The sequence below is a fragment of the Bubalus kerabau genome, chromosome 16 (genome assembly GCF_029407905.1).
Source record: "Bubalus kerabau isolate K-KA32 ecotype Philippines breed swamp buffalo chromosome 16, PCC_UOA_SB_1v2, whole genome shotgun sequence".
NCBI lineage: Eukaryota > Metazoa > Chordata > Mammalia > Artiodactyla > Bovidae > Bubalus > Bubalus kerabau.
In genome coordinates this window covers 44,452,887-44,474,221 of record NC_073639.1, presented here as the reverse complement: position 1 = coordinate 44,474,221, position 21,335 = coordinate 44,452,887, and the positions used below count along the sequence as shown (strand labels likewise).

General features: G+C 41.9%; 1 protein-coding gene across 2 annotated transcripts in view; it reads left to right on the top strand.

Annotated features, from left to right (window-relative positions):
- Positions 1–21,136, top strand: part of ETFDH (electron transfer flavoprotein dehydrogenase) — a 44,267-nt gene extending 23,131 nt beyond the window's left edge. For both annotated transcript variants that reach the window (XM_055550999.1, XM_055551000.1), the window contains exons 4-13: positions 1,173–1,254; positions 1,693–1,811; positions 3,940–4,017; positions 10,707–10,853; positions 12,549–12,689; positions 13,850–13,993; positions 16,492–16,660; positions 18,562–18,744; positions 19,012–19,233; positions 20,779–21,136. In XM_055550999.1, the coding sequence (XP_055406974.1) occupies positions 1,173–1,254; positions 1,693–1,811; positions 3,940–4,017; positions 10,707–10,853; positions 12,549–12,689; positions 13,850–13,993; positions 16,492–16,660; positions 18,562–18,744; positions 19,012–19,233; positions 20,779–20,942 (1,449 nt within the window). In that variant the 3' untranslated portion in view covers positions 20,943–21,136. The remainder of the gene's footprint in view (positions 1–1,172; positions 1,255–1,692; positions 1,812–3,939; positions 4,018–10,706; positions 10,854–12,548; positions 12,690–13,849; positions 13,994–16,491; positions 16,661–18,561; positions 18,745–19,011; positions 19,234–20,778) is intronic.
- The last annotated feature ends 199 nt before the right edge of the window (positions 21,137–21,335 follow it).

Genomic DNA, 21,335 nt, shown 5'->3' with positions numbered 1-21,335 from the left:
CCTAAAGCCAAAGAGGGTAATTTAATCTAATTTTCTAAAGAAATACATTAGTAAGACTTATAACCTAAGCAGACATGTCACCGGCGAGCTATACAGAGAACCCAGTGCTAGTCTTACTATGCTCATCGTTTGTATGACCTTGGTTAAAATCTTATACTCTGCGTATCTCAGTTTTTTCTTCTGTGAGATGAGCCATATTATTTCTATTCAAGGTATTCAAGGTTAGAATATTTAGTATCTGTGAATACTAAGTATTCTATATATACAGTTGTGAAAACTGTTAACAAACACAATTCACCTAAGTAAATCTAAAGGTCAAATTGGCTTCATTCAGTGATTCTGAGCAGCACCCCATCTAGCAAACAGAAAGGAGCTCCAAAGAGCAGCAGAAAAGGAGAGGATTTGACAGACAGAACGTGGCTGGGGCACGGGAGTCATAAGCAAAAGCGCTGTCTCAGGCACTGTCGCCTCCCAGGCGGGGAATCCAGGAGGACACCTCACCAGGACTGGCAGAGAGGCTGAGATGGAATGAGGTTAGCGCCGAGGCTGGGAGGTGAGCGCTGAGGCTGGGTGTGCTGACCTGGGGCTTTGCACGAGTGACAATGCTCTTCCTTCTAAAGTAGCAGACTCCTTGAAACTTGACATGCTGTAATTATGCCTAATTTCTCTCTTCAGTGTATTTCAGAAATAGGCATCATTTAATTAGTATTGACAAAATAGCAATTCTAATATTAATAGAAAAAAATTTTCACATCAAAGCCTCATGTAGCCAGGCAGATCCAATCCATTCCATACCTGTTAATTGTCTTTATCCAAAGAAAAATAAAGCCTCTCTTCTGTGTCCATTGAGCACTGGAGCCAGTGTCCAGCCTGACCTCCACAGAGGCAGGGAGACAGGAGGCCAGCCTCCTTTAGGTTCACTCAAAGGTGGCTCCAGGTCCCCCAGGAAAGACAGTCCTGAGATGAAAACTGGCTTGTTTAGTTTTTAAAAAGATTCCCATGCATCTCAAAGAGACAAAGGATTTACAGTGTCAGGTTTTCCAAAGGAAGTGATGGAAGAAAAGTGAGGAAGACAGTTCTCTTTCCTTTTTGACATATTATTTTACTATTTTGTGTTTACCCTTACAGATATGAACTCAAAACACCCTTTTCTCTCCTCCTCTTGTTTCCAGGCCCCTCTCAACACTCCTGTAACAGAAGATAGATTTGGAATTTTAACAGAGAAATACAGAATTCCTGTGCCAATTCTTCCAGGTAAAGAATGATAAATATTGTGGACATACAGAATTCCACAGCTGGAAGGAACTACATTTTATCTGGTTAAATCCTTTCCTTTTACAGATGAGAAAGCAAAGGCCCAGAGACCTTAAGGACTTGCCCAAAATTACACAGCTAGCTTGTGGAAAAGAAAGCAGGACCAGAGCCCAGAGCTTTTTTGTCTTCCAGTCTAGCAGCATTGGGATAGTCTTGTAAAGCAACCAGGAGTTTCTGATTTAGCTCTGTAACGTTGTTTTCAATGTAACAGTTTGAACTCTAGACCAAAATTATTAGGAAGTAAATTGAAATTATGGCCAGAAGATGATGCGTGTATATAATGCAGAAATTAGACCTTAGAATTTCTAAATTTAGTACTTAGGTTTTTGTAACTTACCACTAAAAAGTGAGACTTCTGAATCCAGCCTCTGTCTGTAGGTCTCCCGATGAACAATCACGGCAATTACATCGTGCGCCTGGGCCATCTGGTGAGCTGGATGGGGGAGCAGGCGGAAGCCCTGGGTGTGGAGGTGTACCCTGGCTACGCAGCTGCCGAGGTTTGTGCCTCTCTCCTCCTAATGCTGATGGGAAGTGGTCACTTTTTCTTTTGAAACTAAACCAAGAATGATACAGAAGTAAATAGATAAATATTTTCAAAAAGCCGTAGGATATTAGAGTTGTAAGATCAGAAGAAATCTTAGCAGGATCAATCCAAAGAGTACTTGAAGTCCTGGTATTTCCACATCAGGTTTCTGGTCAACCTGGAATGAAAAAAGCCTCTGTACAGATTGTTGGTAATGCTTTCTTCTGTAAATTGAGTAGACGTTTCTTTATTTTCTTACAGTGTGTAGAACAAATCTGTGCCCTCCCCCAAGGACAGCTTTCCAATTATTATGCCCGCTCTCCTGCCCCACCTTCACTGGTGATTTTTTTTCCAGGTTAAATATTCTCAATTCTGACAACCACCATGTTATATATTTTGAGTTGCTGCAGTATTCTCATTGCCACCCAGAGTGAATCAACTACTTGAAGCCTGGTTACAGCATGGTAACAAGGGTTACCATGTTCATTCTAGAAACTGTGCTTCCAATAATTCCTTCAAAATAACTCTGGTAACTACATCTCACTATATAGAGTCTCACTACTTGTTGTTGGGGAAATTATTAAAAATAAAATCTCCAGCCAAACCAGAAAAAACTCACCTCTACAAATTATAAACAAAAATGAAGCAGTTTTATTACTGAATGAGCATTAAACCAAGACTGCAGTGCAGTTACAGGCCATCTGCTAGGGTGATTGCCAAGACGGAGGGAGCTCAACCTTTTACTCAGCCAGACAGATACCGTCCATTACATACATGTTAATCATCTTTCTCCAGAGGAAAAAATAAAGCGTCCTATATCTTTTTGACTGGCAGCAAGTGACAATGTGGAGGCAGGCACGTAGCCCAGACTATCCCCCAGAGACAGGGAGACTGGACACCATCCTCCGTGGTCACATGTCAGATGTGTCTCTGAGGACCCAAGAAACACTAAGATGCTGACCTACCAGAAATCTTACTTAGCTTTTTATATGATTCCCATATATCTACGAGAGACAGAAAGAATTTACAGTCAAGTTTTCTAAAGGAAATGCTGAAAGAATCTGGATAGGAGAGGGAGTTGTCCTTTTTGTCACCAGTGAAATTAAAACCATCTTTGTTTTTCCCATTACAGTAGATGTAAGCCAAATAAAACACATGGGCCTCGGCACTACACGTCCTGCTACTGGTTTCTATGTTCCCAGTTCATACACGTGGATTTGGGTTTGCATTTCTCCCAAATAAACTGTTCTTAATGGGAGTCAGTGTCCAAGCCACAAGTAGGTGGTTTGTGGCATCCATGGTTCACACACACACACACACACACACTCACTCTCAGAGTCCCCAGCAGCTCTCCTCTGCTCTGCAGTTTCCTGTTTGTCAAGGCCGTCTACAGGTCCAGGCCACAGCCCTTCCTGGCATGGGTTTGTTTCAAGGTGCCATGTGCATTGCTGCTGGTTCTCATCTCACCTTTTCACTCGCATGCTTTCTGGCACGAGGTTCCAGTTCTTTCCTGTCCAAAGAGTGTCTTCCTCTGGAAGAAACAGAAACTGAGTAAAAGAGAGAATTGTTCCTTCTCATCTTCACAATCACACTTTTGATCAGTTTTCCCTCTTTCTTCGTGGTCCAGAAATAAGTTTTAATCACCCCCGGGCTGTCTTCAGCCCCACTCTGTTTTGTCTTATTCGAGTGTTTGGTTTTGGGGTCTGAGCTCACTGGGGAAGAGGCTTTCCTGACACTGTCCTCAGCGACCCCAACTGACAGTCCAGTGTGTCACAGGCCCTGAGTCCAGGCTGTGTACATATGCCCTTGACCTCTGAAACATTGCATCTTCCTAGCTCCTTGGTGTCCTCTCGGTAGCTCTCCCATTCTTCCTCGTCAGGTTGGGACATTTCCTCCATTTCAAGCTGTTTGAGTTGAGTTCTGTTTGATCTTGAAGGGAGTATCTTAAAAGCACATCTCTTATTTTTACTTGAACATTCTTAAGCCTGTGTCTATATAATCTACAGAATAAGTTCACCTTCTAAAAATCAAAAGCCGTTTGTTGTTTCTTTGCAAGACAGTTACGAGTCTCTAGGTGATAATGAAAAGTGTTTTTGTTTTAGGTCCTTTTTCATGAAGATGGCAGTGTGAAAGGAATTGCCACAAATGACGTAGGGATACAGAAGGACGGTGCACCAAAGGTGAGCCTGTGGACAGTTCATGCTCTGCAGACTGACAGTAAAATATAAAATTAACTCACACTCAATGATCTAGTCTTGCTACAGACTGCACATTAATTAAGTGCATGTTAGTGTTTAGTTATTAATGTGGAATTTTATCTCATTGTTAAAAAATAAACATCTTTGAATTAAATATAATTTAGATAAGTGGATATAACATGTTTAAGAACAATTTTCTTAAAAGGTGAAAACATGATTCGTATAAATATAAAACAAACACAGGTCACAGATATTATTTCACTCATTTATTCATGAGGGATTTGGTAAGATGTGATAGCCAGGTCAAGGAGATCAACACCGTGCATGCGTGGGCCAGCTGCTCACTCCCCTCCACAGTCCTCACTTCTGTGCACGAGAGTCGTTTGCATCACTGCTGTCAGTAATGTGGATTGAATCTTTGACACCTTTTGGTAAATACAAGACTGATTGCCTTTCTAGCTTTCAGAATATGCCTGAATGGCCTTCCAGTTTTCACAGCTCATTATTTTTGAATTTGTAAAAGAAGAGCTCTTACATGGATTTCAGCTCTGTTAGGTCCTTTGGAAAGGACAAGGAAAGAATAACCTTCCTTTCCTATAACAAGAACAAAACACAGATTAACATCTTGATAAACAAATTTGTCTATTCATGCTTGTTTATTGTCTTAATTTCTCAACTAGAATAGAGGCTCCTTGAAGGCTGAGATCATGGAGGGTTACGCCAAGGCTGGCACAGAGCCAGGTAATGCCAGGGCCTCCGGAAAGATGGGTCACCTCCTAGTTAGTCCTTTTCTCCCATTATACAACAGAACTGCGCCTCTAGTCTAGCATTTCCCCAAGCAGGTCTTCCTGCTTCTCTCTCCTTCATGCTTAGAGAGAAACACGTGCCCACGTTCTCAAGTCTTAGTGCCTCGCTGTTCCTGCTGCTGGCTTACCTGGCCGTACAGAATGTCGTGAGGTTGTGGGACTCAGCCTGCCCTATGGCAGGGCCACGGAGCTGTCTTGTAACTGGCCCCAGGGATTCTGATGCACAGCCAGGTTTGCAGACACCTGTCATCTCATCCTGCTTCTCAAAGTGTGGAATGTACCTGCAGCACAGAAGCCAAAACTCTGAGAACGGGAGTTTATGACAAAGTAAGGGTTTATTCCAGGATGCCGAGCAGCATGGGGAAAGAAGCCCCTCAGATCCACGCCAGCTTGGTCTTCGAGCTGAGGGTATCCTAAAGCAGAAGAAGTTAGGATTGGGAATTCACTGGGGGTGCAGTGGTTAAGACTTGGCAGTCTCACTGCTGAGGGCCCAGGTTCATTTGCTAGTCGGGGAACTAAGAGCCCGCAAGCCACACAGTGTGGCCAAGAGAAAAAAGCAGCAGCTGGGATTAACCACTTCCTCTGACTGGGAAGTCAGGATGTCTCTGGTTTATGGTTCTCTGGCTAGGTGCTCCGTGCCTCCAGGGTTTGTGGGCTCATGTCGCACTGGAGAAACAGCCTGAGTTTGTACGTTAGTGATGGACCTGTAACAGCAGTTGTAGTGCATTAAAGGCATTTTCATAACAGCCACTGTAGTCACCTGACTCTGGTGGATTGGTGTTCAGAGAGCACAGGGTGAGGTCAGAGGCGACAGAAAGGGAAAAAAATTCTGGATTGAGAGAAACTTGCTTTAGGGAACTCAGTTTTCTGAGTTTTTTTTTTTTACATTTTCAACTTCTTTTTAAGTAGTACATAGTATTTTTTATTGACTTATTGAAAAGAGAGTAAGCCTTGTCCAAGACGTCGTTTGGTAGAGAAATGACTGCTACTGTCTTTTTCTTTTTAATTTTTATTGGAGTACAGTTGCTTTAAAATGTTAGCTTCTGCTGTGCAACATAGTGAATCACCTATATGTTTACATATATCCCCTCTCTTTCGGATTTCCTTCCCATTTAGGTCACCACAGAGCACTGAGTAGAGTTCCCTGAGGTATACAGTAGGTTCTCGTTAGTTATCTATTTTATACATAGTATCAGTAGTGTATATATGTCAGTCCCGATCTCCCAGTTTATTTCACCTCCCCTTACCTCCTTGGTAACCATATGTTTGTTCACTTCATCTGTCTCTCTGTTAATGCTCTGCAAATATTGATAAGATCATCTGTACCATTTTTCTAGATTTCACATATATGCATTAATATACAATTTTTTTTTCTGTCTCTGACTCACTTCACTCTGTGTGACAGTCTCTAGGTCCATCCATGTCTCTGCAAATGGCACAGTTCCATTCCTTTTTATGGCTGAGTAGTATTCCATCGTGTATACATACCACATCGTCTTTATCTGTTTCTCTCTTGATGAACATTTTAGGTTGCTTCCATCTCCTGGCTGTTGTAAATAGTGCTGCAGTAAGCACTGAAGTTCATGTGTTGTTTTCAAATTATGGTTTTCTCTGGGTATATGCCTAGGGATGGGGTTATTCAATCATATGGTAGTTCTCTTTTTAGTTTGTAAAGGAGCCTCGATTCTCTTCTCCATAGTGGCTGCACCAGCTCACATTCCTACTAACAGTGTAAGAAGGGGAACTTAGTTTTAAGGGGACTTAATAATAATAACAGAATATTGTTTTCCTATATTCTTTCCTGTGTTATGGCTATTCTTTTCTATATTATGGTCAGGTAATTATAAATTGCCATTTAGTCTTTAAAAAATTTTACTTTTAATATTACAACATTGAAGCACACAAATTCTCCCACTCTGATACTTTCTTTTTGTGTGTGTTCTGGTGATATTTGTCCAAATGTATATTTTTGTGTTCTGTACTTTGTAGTTGTAAAAAGATTTTTATATTTTATATATTGTGTATGTATAGATGTAACAGCATAGAAGAGTACAGTGGAATCTCAGTAACTTGAGCTACAGAGTCTAAGTTTTTCAGTCTGTCTTCAGATGGCCGTGTGGAAGGGGAAGAACTGAAGGTGGACTCTGTGTCCTCTGCTGTTCGGCTCATTTATTCCGGCATGGCTGGGCTTCCCCCTGCCCTTCTTATGGCTCACAGACACCTCGCCGAGCAGACCCAGTTCTCTGTCCTGTCACCCGGCCTCCTGGTGGGCACGCTGGCACAGCTGAATAACTTTCTTCCGGAAACACTTCCTGCTTTTCACCCCACCTTCTCCTGGTCTTCCTGATATTTCATGGGCCCCCTTCTGCCTTTGCCTGCGCATCCTCTGCTGCCCCCACCCTGCCCATCCTCTGAGTATCTGGGCTCTAGGCTTCACTGTGGGATCCTCTGCCTATATTTTCTCCGTAGTGGCCTCATTTAGTGACATAACTTTAAACACCTCTCCTCCAAGTCCCAGAATTATTGTCCAGCTGCTCATTCAGTAGCTCTAATCTTAGATCTGTCAGGCTTCTTACTGTCAGAATTCTTTTTTTTTTAATTTTTATTTGTTTGCGTATTTTTAGCTGCTCTGGGTCTTTGTTGCTGCGTGAGGACTTTGCTCTCGTTGCAGCAAGTGGGTGCTACTCTTGATTGCAGTACATGGGCTTCTCTCATTGCAGTGGCTTCTCTTGTTGTGGAGCACGGGCTCTAAGGCACGCAGGCTTCAGTAGTTGTGGCTCCCAGGGTCTAAAGCAGAAGCTCAGTAGTTGGGGCACATGGGCTTAGTTGTTACGCAGCATGTGGGATCCTCACGGACCAGGAATCGAACCCGCATTTCCTGCATTGACATGTGGATTCTTTACCACTGAGCCACTAGGGAAGCCCCCTGTCAGAATTCTGATGTGGATGTTTTCACATTTCAGAGGTTAAGTGACTTGCCCAGGGTCAGACCCCTGTTAGGCAGTGGGGCTGGGATTGGAATAGAGGCGGTATGGCTCCAGGACTGCCCCTTGCACACACAAGGGTATGTTGCCTCTAAGAGGAAGCAGAAATATACTGAGGAGTACTTTAGTTCACTGAGATTGAATTGTTGTGGCGTAAGTTAAGCTAGATAAACTGCATGTCTATCTGGAAGCAGATAGGGTTGGACCTTCATTTTATAAAAATTCTGATGACTTCTTAAAACAATAAAAAAAAGTTAGAAAGAAATCTAGATTATAATTACAACCTAGGTGTAAGGTAAGCCATCCTATAACAGAAATTAGAAACCTATAAGAGACAGGCCTTTTTTAATGACTTAAAAATTAAGCACTTTTTTCGTATTTTTGTATACCAAAAATACCAAAAAGTCTGCAGATAAGCAGTAGATTGGAGAAAGTTTAAGTGCCAGTGATATCAAAGAGCACTTCTGCATTGACAAGAAAAAAAGAGAACACGTTAGAAAAACAGGCAGAATCTTAAAACATAACAATGGACAGAAGAGCAGATCCAGGTGAGCACTGACCAGGAGGCAGGTCCTTAGACATCTCTTGTCCAGGGTCTGCGGCTCCCAGGCCAGCTCCTCACAGAGACCCTTCCTGCTCTCCCAGTCACGCGGCTCTTCCCCAGAACCCCTGCCACCACCATGCTCTCCTCCGTGCATCCAGTCACACTTGGTCCTTGTACACCCACGTAGTTCCTGATATTTAGTCCTGCCCCTGTGCCTCACCCCAGGGAAGGAATGGTGCTTTTCTGTCCTCTCTTCCCCAGTGCCTAGCATAGAACCTGGTACACCATATGCATTCAGTTAATAGTTCTTGAATCAAAAAGAAAAGGATGCTGAAGAGAGTAATCAGGAAAATGCAAATTAGCATAGCAGTGCGTTAGTACTACACTTAGCAAAAACATAAGAAGAAAAGGTATGGGCTTGCCAGGTGGCTCAGTGGTAAAGAATCCGCCTGCCAATACAGGAGGTTCAGGTTCAATCTCTGGGTTGGGAAGATCCCCTGGAAAGGGAAATGGCAACTCACTCCAGAGTTCTTGCCTGGAGAAGCCCTGATGAGCCACAGTTCATGGGGTCGCAAAGAGTCAAACACAACTGAGCGCGCACACACACATACTGTCACGAGCTGGAAATAGGGACAGTGTCTTCTTACATACTGCGGGCAGGAATGTGACTTGTTCAGACTCTGGGGAAGACATTCTGGGGACAGCTAGCAAAATTAAAGTAGGTGTGTCCAGGAGGAGCAGTGCCACTCCTGGAAACCTAACACTCAGGAACAGAAGCACCAATGTTGTAAGGGCACGTCCACAGGGTGTATGTTTTATAACACGCTGTTCATCACAAATGAACTGGAAACAGTGAATGTCTGTTACCTGTTACCGAAGCACCAACCTGTGGTGTTCCCGCATGGAAAGATTTGAGCCACACAGTGACTTTCGAGATTTCTATGAAGTGCTATGGTGAGAAAATAAGATGCACAAAAGGTTGGATTATATGATCCTATTTTTGTGACATCAGGAACCAGAAAAGTTTGGTTGTATATGTAAGATCTCAGTATATAGGTGTGTGTATATATTTGGGTAACACTCCGCACACTAGGTTCTTAACATGGTTTATGGATGATGAAGTGTAGTAAGAGGAAGACAAAAACAAATTCAGAGGCACTAAGCAGAGTCATTTATAGGGTGCACGTGCACGTGGATGATGCACGAGACAAGCACAGAGTTACCAGCAAATGTGAAAGGTGTTCACACTCCCAGTAATGGAAGTTCCTGATTGATTCCTCCCCTCCTCCCCACACATTTCTCCTTTGGTAATCATAGGTTTGTCTTCAAAGTCTGTGAATCTATTTCTGTTGTGTAACTAAGTTCATTTGTCTCATTTTTTAAAAATTAGATTCCACGTATGAATGGTACCATGTGATAGTTGGTTTTCTCTGTCTGACTTACTGAACTTAGAATGATCATCTCTGGGTCCATCCATGTTGCTGCAAATGGCATTATTTCATTCTTTTTTATGGCTGAGTATTTCTTTGTGTATATGCACCGCATCTTCTTTATCCTTTCATCTGTTGATGGACATTTAAGTTGCTTCCATGTCTTGGCTAATGTAAATAGTGCTGCAATGACTATAGGAGTGCTTCCAGATTTTTGAATTAAGAGTTTTCTCCAGATATATGCACAGGTGAGGGATTGCTGGATCATATGGTCACTCTGTTTTCAGTTTCTTAAGGAATCTCCATACTGTTCTCCATAGCGCCTGCACCAGTTTACATTCCCATCAACAGTGTAGGAGAGTCTCCTTTTCCCCACACCCTCTCCAGCATTTGTTATTTGCAGACTTTTTGCTGCTGGCCCTGCTGACTGGTGTGAGGTAAAAAATGTTTTTTAATGATAGAAGTTTCAGGCATCCAGTGTTATAATTCAACTTCTGTACACACTGGAGAGTGACAACCACCCCACGCCTGGTTACCATCTGTCACCGCACAGGTGACCCCCTTCATCCATTTGGCCCTTCCCCCTCACTTCTCACTGTACATTCATTTGTAGGTAATGGGGAGAGGGAGCATGCTCTATTTGTTTGTTTGTTTTAATTCTTACAAACTTAACCATTCAATCAAGTACTTTTGAAGTGAAAAAGTAAATATAATAAAGACACAAGATATTGATTGACTGCCTTATAAATTTAAATTCCACTTATAACAGTAATTAGTTTTACTTCTAAAATTATATATTTGTACCTTCTCTTCTATATCTAAATCATAGTTCAATTCAAAACCAACCAGAATGTGAATATTTTAAAAACTGTCAAATGTTGCAATTTAACGTGTTCTTATTTCTTAGACAACTTTCGAGCGGGGACTGGAACTACATGCTAAAGTCACAATTTTTGCAGAGGGCTGCCACGGACACCTGGCCAAGCAGCTGTATAGGAAGTTCGACTTAAGGGCCAACTGCGAGCCTCAGACCTATGGAATTGGGCTGAAGGAGGTACCTGCATTTGCTGGTGTAATTTTAATGTGGCAAGATGAAGCTTATACTCATTTGTATTGTCATGTAATTATCATTAATTGGAAATGTTCATAATGACTGAAGATATTTGGGATATTTTTCAAGAGGCTTTCCTGGTGGCTCAGACAGTAAAGCATCTGTCTGCAATGCAGGAGACCCAGGTTCAGTCCTTGGGTTGGGAAGATCCCCTGGAGAAGGAAATGGCAGCCCACTCTAGTACTCTTGCCTGGAAAAATCCCACGGATGGAAGAGCCTGGTAGGCTACAGTCCATGGGGTCACAAAGATTCGGACACGACTGAGCGACTTCACTTTCTTTCAAGGGGCTAGAGAATATAACTAATCAAATTTCACTATTATATAAATTGTGTCTGCATGTCCTACTTGTTTTGTCAAATGTTGATTGAAATAAGTCTTGAATTTGAAAATATTTGTGACATTAATTTTTTTTCATTGTAATTCCATCTCCCTAATAGGATTTGACCTGTTATCCATATGCTCTTTGTAAGATGACCACATCCTATAAGAATTGCTTATACAAAATTATAATGTAAAAATAACTTAGTTTATGGAGTACCCACTCAATATATTTAATCTGCAGCATACATTTTTATTAGGTTAAATGATATTTTCTCAGTTTATCCGATCTCTAGTCTGATTTCCCAAACTTTAGGTTTATTAACATAAGAGTTTCATTATAATTCTTTTGTTAAAAATATTTTGGGGGGTAAAACTCAGAAAGGTTCAAATTCTGTACATAACTAGAGTTGTTATATTGTGAATAAGGGCTTGTTTTGGTGGATTGCTTCCCTCATAGCTCAGTTGGTAAAGAATCCACCTGCAATGCAGGAGACCCTGGTTTGATTCCTGGGTCAGGACGATCCACTGGAGAAGGAATAGGCTACCCACTCCAGTATTCTTGGGCTTCCCTTGTGGCTCAGCTGGTAAAGAATCTGCCTGCAATGTGGGAGACCTGGGTTTGATCCCTGGGTTGGAAAGATCCCTGGAGAAGGGAAAGGCTACCCTCTCCAGTATTCTGGCCTGGAGAATTCCATGGACTGTATAGTCCATGGTGTCACAAACAGTCGGACATGACTGAGCAACCTTCACTTGGCAGATAGCACTTAACACTATGTGATGTCACGTAAAACCTGATTTTTAGATAGTATTTCACATGAAAATTGTTGTATAAAATTTAGACCTTACCCTTCTGAAAGTAGGATGATCTATTTGCTTCAGTTGGGGGGAAGGCAGTGCAGGAGGAAATAAACTTTTTTCTACTGAAAAATAACATCTGTCCTGTGAAGTAGCAGCTCTGACATGCAGGGCTCAGTGCACTTTATGAGGCAAGCACTCCTGCGTGGCCCCCACCTGGATCCAGATGTTAGGTGGCTACCAGACCTCATTCCCACTATGGCATTTCCTACAAACATGAACACCTTACCCATTTGAGAACCTGGTTAATGTCTTAAGCATTCCTGAATTTCCTAACTCATTTATTTACTTCCATTCATCCCTGCAGTTTGCTGGGATGTTTGAAATGCCTTTTATGTGTTTCTCTCATTACAGTTTTCCACTTATAACTTCAAAAATAAAACATAAAACTTAGCAGCTTTTGTACATGTGGTGACATAAAATATCTAAATTATACACTAGGACCTTTTTTTTTTTTTAAGTTATGGGTTATTGATGAGAAGAAGTGGAAACCTGGGAGAGTGGATCACACCGTCGGCTGGCCCCTGGACAGACACACCTATGGGGGCTCGTTCTTCTACCACCTAAATGAAGGGGAGCCCCTGGTAGCACTTGGCTTTGTGGTGAGTCATATGCCCATGATAGGAAGTTCCACTGTGAGAGTCAGTGCTCCTCAGTGTTACAAAACCAGGGTGTCAAATCTGGAGAATGTGAAAGGCTAATCACTTAAAGCTTCCTTTCTGCTTTTATCCATGCATGAAATGCTTATGGCCATTGTCAACATCAGTCTACTTCTGCTACACGCCAGACCCTGTGCTGGGTGCTTCCGTGGGAATGCCGTTCCATAAGATTCCCATGAAGTCTGTCCATCCTTATTTTACTTATGGGAAAACTGAAGTTCCCATAGGCAAAACAGCCTTCCCAAACACACCCAATTAAGTGACAGAGGCAGGACTCCCGCCCAAACCTGTCCTACCTGAAGCCCGTGTCCACTGAGGCACACCATCTCTGGAAATGCAGTCCACACCAGGTTTGAACCTGTAACTTTTTAACAGGCACCTTTTCTCCCTCTTGGTCTCTTACGTCTTTGCAATAAATTACATCTTGACCATTACAGGGAATGGAAAACAATGAGTAATTGCGCCTTGCCGCTGGTTGCAGCTTTATAGTTCAATGTTGATTAGACTTGTATATCATACATTAACTTTGTGCACTATTGGTGTCTTCAGTGCATTCCTTTTGTTTATTTTTTATAGTGATTTAATCTTCTCAGAGCAAAAAAGACTTGGTTACTAATTTCAGCATTTCATAATACCGTGTAAAATATAACCTCATATTTCTTGCCCTCTTTATAAATACGATTATATTCGGTTTCTTAATTTTTGCCTCAGTGTACTATATAGAGCTTATTAGTTGATTTCTAGAGTTGGTGTTGATAAATGAATAATAAATTATTACAACTCCTTTTGTAGACACATAATGCATGACACCTACCTACAAATATTTTTTAATTTTAATTTTGACTTAGTACAGTGATTTATTAGTATGTTCTAAGTATTTTAAGTTTTGCAAGTTATAAACACATGGCATGTATTGTTTGCCCTTCTTTTCCAAAGAGATTTTATTCCAATTATTTAATTAAATTTGGATCATTGCATATATTTCTCTAAGTCCTTTGAGAATAAGAATTTTAATGTATATGTTTTCTGATAAATAATTGCCCATACTTCATCTTGATATAATTTGAAATCGCAATGTCTTATTTAAATATAAACATTTTAAGGTTGGTCTGGACTATCAAAACCCGTACCTCAGTCCATTTAGAGAGTTTCAAAGGTGGAAACACCACCCCAGCGTCCAGTCAACATTGGAAGGTGGGAAAAGGATTGCCTATGGAGCCAGAGCACTCAATGAAGGTGGCCTTCAGGTAACTCTGCCTTCTTTTTTATTCCTTATTTCTGTATTGGTGAATGCAATGTTGAAACATGAGGTCACAACTCTAGGTAAACAATAGAAGGTTATCTCATAGGGAGAAAATTTAAGTAACCAAGCAAAGCACTCTAGTATTTATAAAACTGTACCTACCACACCAGAGTTAAATAAATTATACCATGGATTTGGTTTTAAGGATATACTTGTTTCTAGAGAAAAATTCATGGGCCTTTTTTTGTTTGTTGGTTTGTTTTTAACCAGAAAATTTAAACAAGATCTTCTCCTTTATTCCTTAGCTAGCTGCCAGGAAAGTCAAGGACAATAGTAGTTTTCAGCAAAGGTAATTAATTCATCTCAACTACCTAGTAATATCCATGTCCTTTAAGTGACCTCTGTTAAGTTTTTACCCTTATTTGTCCTATTGTAGTATATGTTCAAAATTAGAACTACTTCAGAAATTGGGTATCTTTTTTAAGTTAACTTAACCTTAAGTGAAGTTCTAAATACATTCATAAAGTCAAGTAAAATCACAACTAAATTATGAATGGAATTGCTAGAGTTCTAAAATAACACTGTCCCTAAGTTCCATTGCTACAGGATTACCTCTCATGAGGTTTTTATTTCTAGAGTAGTTACTCATTTGCAGTAATTTTTGTTAAATTCCCTGTGTTCAAGCCCATTAAACTCTTCTGAATAATGTCCACAATAGCTACTGCCACCCTAATGCTGCTCTTTCATTTCTAGTATAAAGGCTTCTGTATACTCAGCAGTACATACAGATTCGTATTTACATCATCTGCCTGTTCACTTCAGCGTCCCGGATGATCTTTAGATGGGCAGCAAGAGATGATCCGCCCCCGCCCTGCACACACACACACTTCTTACCTAAGTTTTCTGATTTAGTCAGAGATTCGGAAACTCCCATTAAGTTTTTGAAGACCCTTAAGATGCAAAAATTGAGAACATTGGATTTTATTTTGAGTATTACAAGTATTATTTTGAGTATAACAAGTATTACATGACTTTTTTTATTTCTCTTTCCTCAGTCTGTACCAAAGCTTTCTAATTATTTAGCCCTGTTCAACAGTTGTCCCAGGATACATTTTTCAGTACGAGTTTTCCTGGGCCCCTAGCTCCTTAACAAGATGCTCAACTGCCAATAACTCCTCCCACACAGGTTGGGGTCCTCCCAGAACTGGAAAACACGCATTTCCCTTGGGCCATAACACTTAAGACTTAAGCGCCCATTGGGAAGAATTTACACTAGCAATCCATGTCCTTTTATTAAACTTCAGTCTTCTGGTTCTTGAATCAAATTTAGGAATAGCAAGGCCACAGCCTTATTTGAGAAAAGCATTGTCATAATCCAGGTTCCTGACCATTATCTCTGTTTTCAGCCCCTGGCATTCTTTCTGTGTCTGCTCTGTGATCCTAATTTTGTGCTCTTTTGTCTCTGTGATTCTGATACTGAGTTGGTCTGAGAACCCCAGTCATACAGTGACCCCCACACGTACTGTGAAAGGCCCTGGCCCAACCCTTCTTTTGCCAGCACTCCCTTGACTTGTTACCACCTCCCCCTCAAGGTTAGACTTCAGTAACTGCCAGGAGCCGGGGCAGCATGCCGTCGGTGTGGCAGCTGGTGTCCTCGGGGTCCCTGTCAGCTTCATCTGGCAGACTGTCACCACCCACCGCTTTCTCAGCAGAGACTCATGGCGTTCTTTAGGAAGGTTCCAGAGAAGGAAATAATACATGACGAGGAAAGAGCCACTGTCTCTTTTTTCATTTTTACTCTGTAGATTAGATTACAGTACATTTTCCCGTGCTAACTATCCACAACTTAGCTGCTACATTATGGGACTAAACCAAAACATCACCACCTTTGATTACATTGTTTTTAATCAGAAATGTATACTAAGGTCCAAACAGTCGTCTTAAGATTTATTTTGGAAATTCAGTTTACTCTTAGGTTAAGTAAAATATATTATTTAGGGTGGTAGCTAATTGTGGTGATGCCATGATTACAATCTAGGTTTCCATCCCTGAACATCAAGGTAAGACAAAAGGGCACGTAGAGTTAAGATAACATTCTTGGTAAATCCTGTGTTACCCAGAATGGCTATAAAAGCAAATCACAATTTACATAATAGTCTTTCAGGTTTAGAGAATACTTTTAATTATGACATGGATATGTATAAATAACATTTTATTTAAGTGCTGATGCTCTGGTCTTACATATGTCTCATGTGGGTAAGTCATGGGGAGGAAGATGGGAAAATCCTTAATAGAAAAAGAGTGACAGTTCTGATCCTCATTTTCAGGGAAGGGGGAAAACTGCTTTTGCTCCGATTTTTCCTTTAACTATATTCATTTTCATGTAATTTTTTTTTTTTCAGTTTTTCTCTACAGCTTTAAAAGAGGCTGTAGTGTGGAGTATTTAGTTGTAGAGTGTTTGTTGAATCTGAACTAACAAATGCACTTTCTTTCTTTCCTCAGTGTATACCAAAGCTCACCTTCCCTGGGGGATTACTTATTGGTTGTAGCCCTGGTTTCATGAATGTTCCCAAGATCAAAGGCACTCACACAGCAATGAAAAGTGGTATTTTGGCAGCAGAATCTATTTTTAATCAACTAACTAATGAAAATCGCCAATCAAAGACGATAGGTAAGAACTTCCTGTGTATTCTCAGGTTCTTCACAGAGACATGTTTAAACATACACTCAGTGTGCACATGGAGGAGGACAGTAAATACAATTAAGAATCTTGGTCTTTATGTCTATTTCACTGGATACTGGAAGATGCTTACTGTGTCTGTCCCTTTATACAAAGCACTAAGATGCGTGCTGGGCAAAGAAACCTATGGCCTACTCACAGTGAGCGAGGTTTGTACGGCCACCTTCTAGTTTATGAACGTGGAAAGTGGAACAGTGCCTGTGGTGTCCCGGCCCCAGGAACACAATCGGCATGAGGGCCCCACATCACATCGTACACACGCCCAGGGAGACCCTCGCCAGCACCCCCAGATGTTTGTTCCTGGGCAGGCAGAGGAGTCATGGCTGCAGGCTCCACAGGCCTGGCCCAAGGACCCCTCAGGAGACCGTTCATCCAAGGACAGCCTCTTCTCAGGCAGTCTCATCTCTTCCCCAAGAACAGCAGGACCTGCCCCACCCCTCTGGCCTTCACCTCCTTTCACTCTCCTTTCTGGTCCTGTTGCTGCTTCCCAGGTCCTGGGAGCGCCAGGCACCCCTGAGTTCCCTGCACCTCTGCTCAGATCTCTCTAGTGGCTCCATGTTGATCCATACACTGTGTACACACACACATATGTACACACATATGTACACACACACATATGTACACACACAGCACTCCCAGCCCCAGCCCCTCTTTCCGTATGGTATTTTCCACCTTTCGGCCAAATTGATCAACTTTATCTCCTGCCTCCTGGATGGAAAATCAAGAGCAGGGGCTTCATTCCCTGTGAACCGCAAACAACAGTAGCAACTCAATACTTGATTTACACCGTACTCCAGAGTCCAGTAACTTGATGCTTGCCCAGGAGTTTGTACCTTCAGGTGTCCTGGAGGCGTGGAGGCCTGGGCAGTGGGGAGGGGGAGGAGCTGCAGGGGACAGAATCCGCACCAAGGGTGTGTCCCAAGGGTGCTCTCACTGCACACGGGGTTCCATACCGGAAGGGCGGAGTGAGCAGGTCACCGAGACCAGGTGGAGCAGTGAGGCTGCTCACCGTGGAGCTCACAGGAGGTAACCAGAACTAAGACATCCTGCTAGAGGTTAAATGCAAGCCCCGAGCTTTAGGCATTGTCAGGCAGTCATCTCCTAGGGCTATCATACAAAGCACCACAGACTGGGCGGCTTGATTATTCTCAGTTCCCCACACCAGCAACTCGAAGTGAAGGTGTTGGCAGGACCACTCCCTCTCCAGGTTGGTTTCCAGCTTCCGGGAGCCCCTGGTATTCTTGGCTCCTGGCACAGCAACTCCAGCCTCTGCCCTGGCTTCCTCTGAAGTCTTCTCTGTGTGTGTCATCTTGTTAAAACACCAATCATTGGACTGAGGGCCCAGTCCACTCCAATATAACCTCGTTTGAACTCATTACACAAGCAGCGACCCTATTCTGACTCCATCTGAGACAGCCCAGCGTGACCCAGTCTGAGACTCCTCAGGATTACAACATCAAAATGCCTTTCGGGGTGGGTACAGTGCAACCCATAGCAGGTAGGAGGGCTTCGCTGATCAGTTCTGAGATTTCTCACTTTCATAAGTAGCATAAGCTCTCTTAGCTTCCTTTTCAGGTTCACTGAATTTTGAAACTTATTTCCCATGCTACCAGTTTGGCCTTACTGCCTTGCCTATTAACACCACATCAAATGGGTTCTTTTTGGATGATGTCAACATTTATGTACAAAAGATTCTTCAAGTGTAGTCTTACATGACCACCTGCTTTTTGTAATTACGTAAGATGCATCACTTATTTTGGTAGCCAAGTACCTTGACAGTAAGACTCCTTGAGGCAATTTAACACTATTTTTTTTTTTTTTTTAATAAAAAGGGCTTGATATAACTGAGTACGAGGACAATTTGAAGAAGTCGTGGGTGTGGAAAGAGCTCTATGCTGTCAGGAACATCCGACCGTCCTGCCACAGCATCCTGGGTGTGTACGGAGGGATGATTTACACTGGAATCTTCTACTGGATATTCAGGGGGATGGAGCCCTGGACTCTGAAACATAAAGGTAATTCTGGCCCCTGTGAGCATAAGCGTTAGTCATTAACTCAGGAACGGGATCCAGTCAGTCGGAAGAAGGAGAATTTTCTTACTTTACTGTTCTAAACTTGCCATATGAGAGAAATTAATTCAGTGTCGTTAAGAGAACAGGGTATTGTTTTAAGAGGGCTAAAATCTTGCTTCTTCAGTATAATATTTACAAGTTATTAAGTGTCTAAGGAAGTACTTTAAAATTAGTTGTTTTTACTAAAAATCTTCCTCAAAACTTTGGAAGGGTCTGACTCAGATAAGCTCAAGCCAGCCAAGGACTGCACACCCATTGAGTATCCAAAACCAGACGGGCAGATCAGTTTTGACCTTCTGTCATCCGTGGCTCTGAGCGGTACCAACCATGAACACGACCAGCCAGCACATCTGACCTTGAAAGACGACAGCGTGCCTGTCAACAGAAACCTGTCCATATATGATGGGCCCGAGCAGCGATTCTGCCCTGCAGGTTAGTACGTTCATTTCCACATGTGCTCCAAGTATCCGCTTTAACACATCAAAAACAGGCTTCTATGATTTTAAGAAATTTCTCCTCCTATTGCTTAGAAATTGTAAACGACTCCTACATCTAGATTCCTTTTGAAAACCATTATTCTTACGGTTCTTACTCTCATTAGCAATTTAGAGTAGGGATTTCTTAAGCCTAATTTAGATGGCATTTCTCAGAAAAATTGTTTACCCTCAGCCCAAGGTGAGGGTTGTGGGAAAAAGCACCAAACATCTCTCTCCATATTCATGCGACTTAAAAACCATTTTTGTCACAGCTGCTCCCATCCGTATGTGTGTATACCCATCACATGTTTAGTTGCTAACTTGTGTCTGACTGTTACCCCATTGACTGCAGCACACCAGGCTTCTGTCCTTCACTATCTCCCAGTTTGCTTAAATTCATGTCCATCCAGTCAGTGATGCTGTCTAACCATCTCTGCCACCCCCTTCTCCTTTTGCCAGCATCAAGGTTTTTTCCAGTGAGTCAGCTCTTCACATCAGGTAGCCAAAGTATTGGAGCTTCAGCTTTAGCATTGGTCCTTCCAGTGCATGTTCAGGGTTGATTTCCTTTAGGATTGACTGGTTTCTATGCTGACATACACACGCACATATACACATACAATATGTATGTAGATATCCTAAAATACTAGATTTTGGCCACATGCAGCCGAGGGAAATGCTTCCAGACTTTAAATCCATCATGGATACTGTATCTTTTAGTGCTAAGCTTTCAACTAGAATTATAGTAGGAACTAGTCTCCAGCAGTGGTGAGACAGACTGTACTCAGGTGTGTGAAAACCAGTGTACTCTGGACAAGGGGAGGGCTGTGACCGTCTCTGACTTTCGCTCCTAACCCTGTAATCTCAATGGCTTGTAAACTGAGGGTAAGAGCTGATCTTTGCAGCTGTAGCCACATACATATGAACAGATCTCATGTTATTGCACTTGGTGGATGTTGCGCTTTTTAAAAATTGAACATCTGTGGCAATCGTGCATTGAACAAGCCGACTGGTGCCATTTTCCCAGCATTTACTCATTTCACATGGCACATGAAATTCTTGCAAAATTCCACACTTTCTCATTATATTTGATATTGAAATCAGTGATCTCTGATGTTACTACTGTGACTGACTGAAGGCTCAGATAGTAACACTATAATGTAACTGCTACATACACTGAAAACAAAACCCCCATTATGCAGTCTATTTCATTGTATTGTGGTGTCTCCTGTGCAGGCCTATATATAACATCACATTCAGAAACTGCTCAATGAAGATTTCCCTTGTTAGTTACACCAACTCAACCACATGCTACCACACCTTCTGCTTTTATCGTATCTGATTTAAAACAATAGCAAATGCACATACCCAGATCTTTATAATATTCTCTGTGGGTAAATGTTCCGTCCGCAAACCTTGTGGGTTTCTGTGGCTAGTTTCTCCAGGACCTCAGCTTCTACTTTGAAGTCAGCTACTGCACCATGTTGTCTATTTTTCCTCACAGGAGTTTATGAATTTGTCCCTGTGGAACAAGGTGATGGATTTCGGCTACAGATAAATGCTCAGAACTGTGTGCACTGTAAAACATGTGATATTAAGGATCCAAGTCAGAACATTAACTGGGTGGTACCTGAAGGCGGGGGAGGCCCTGCATACAACGGAATGTAAACTGCAGCTGGCTTCAGTCTCTAAAACAGATGGCAAACTAACTTCCAGTATTTGGAAGTTCACAGGTATCAAAATACCTTACAATATATTAGTGATCAGTATTCAAACAATAATTACCAGTGAAATCATTTTATACAATTGTCCCATAAAGATTATGAATATTTCTCTTAAATAAAACTTTGTTAAGTGCTGAAGCATCTATTTACGTCTCCAATTCTTCCAAGATTCAGCACCAAAAGCAAGATACACCATTAGCCTGTAATGTACGTTTGACTTGTCAAGTTCAACACTTCACGTAAAGTGTGTATTATGTTGTAGACCAGAGGCTGGCATCCAGCCCACCACTCTTACAAACAGTGTTATGGAGCCCAGCAACACCTCCTGGCTTACATG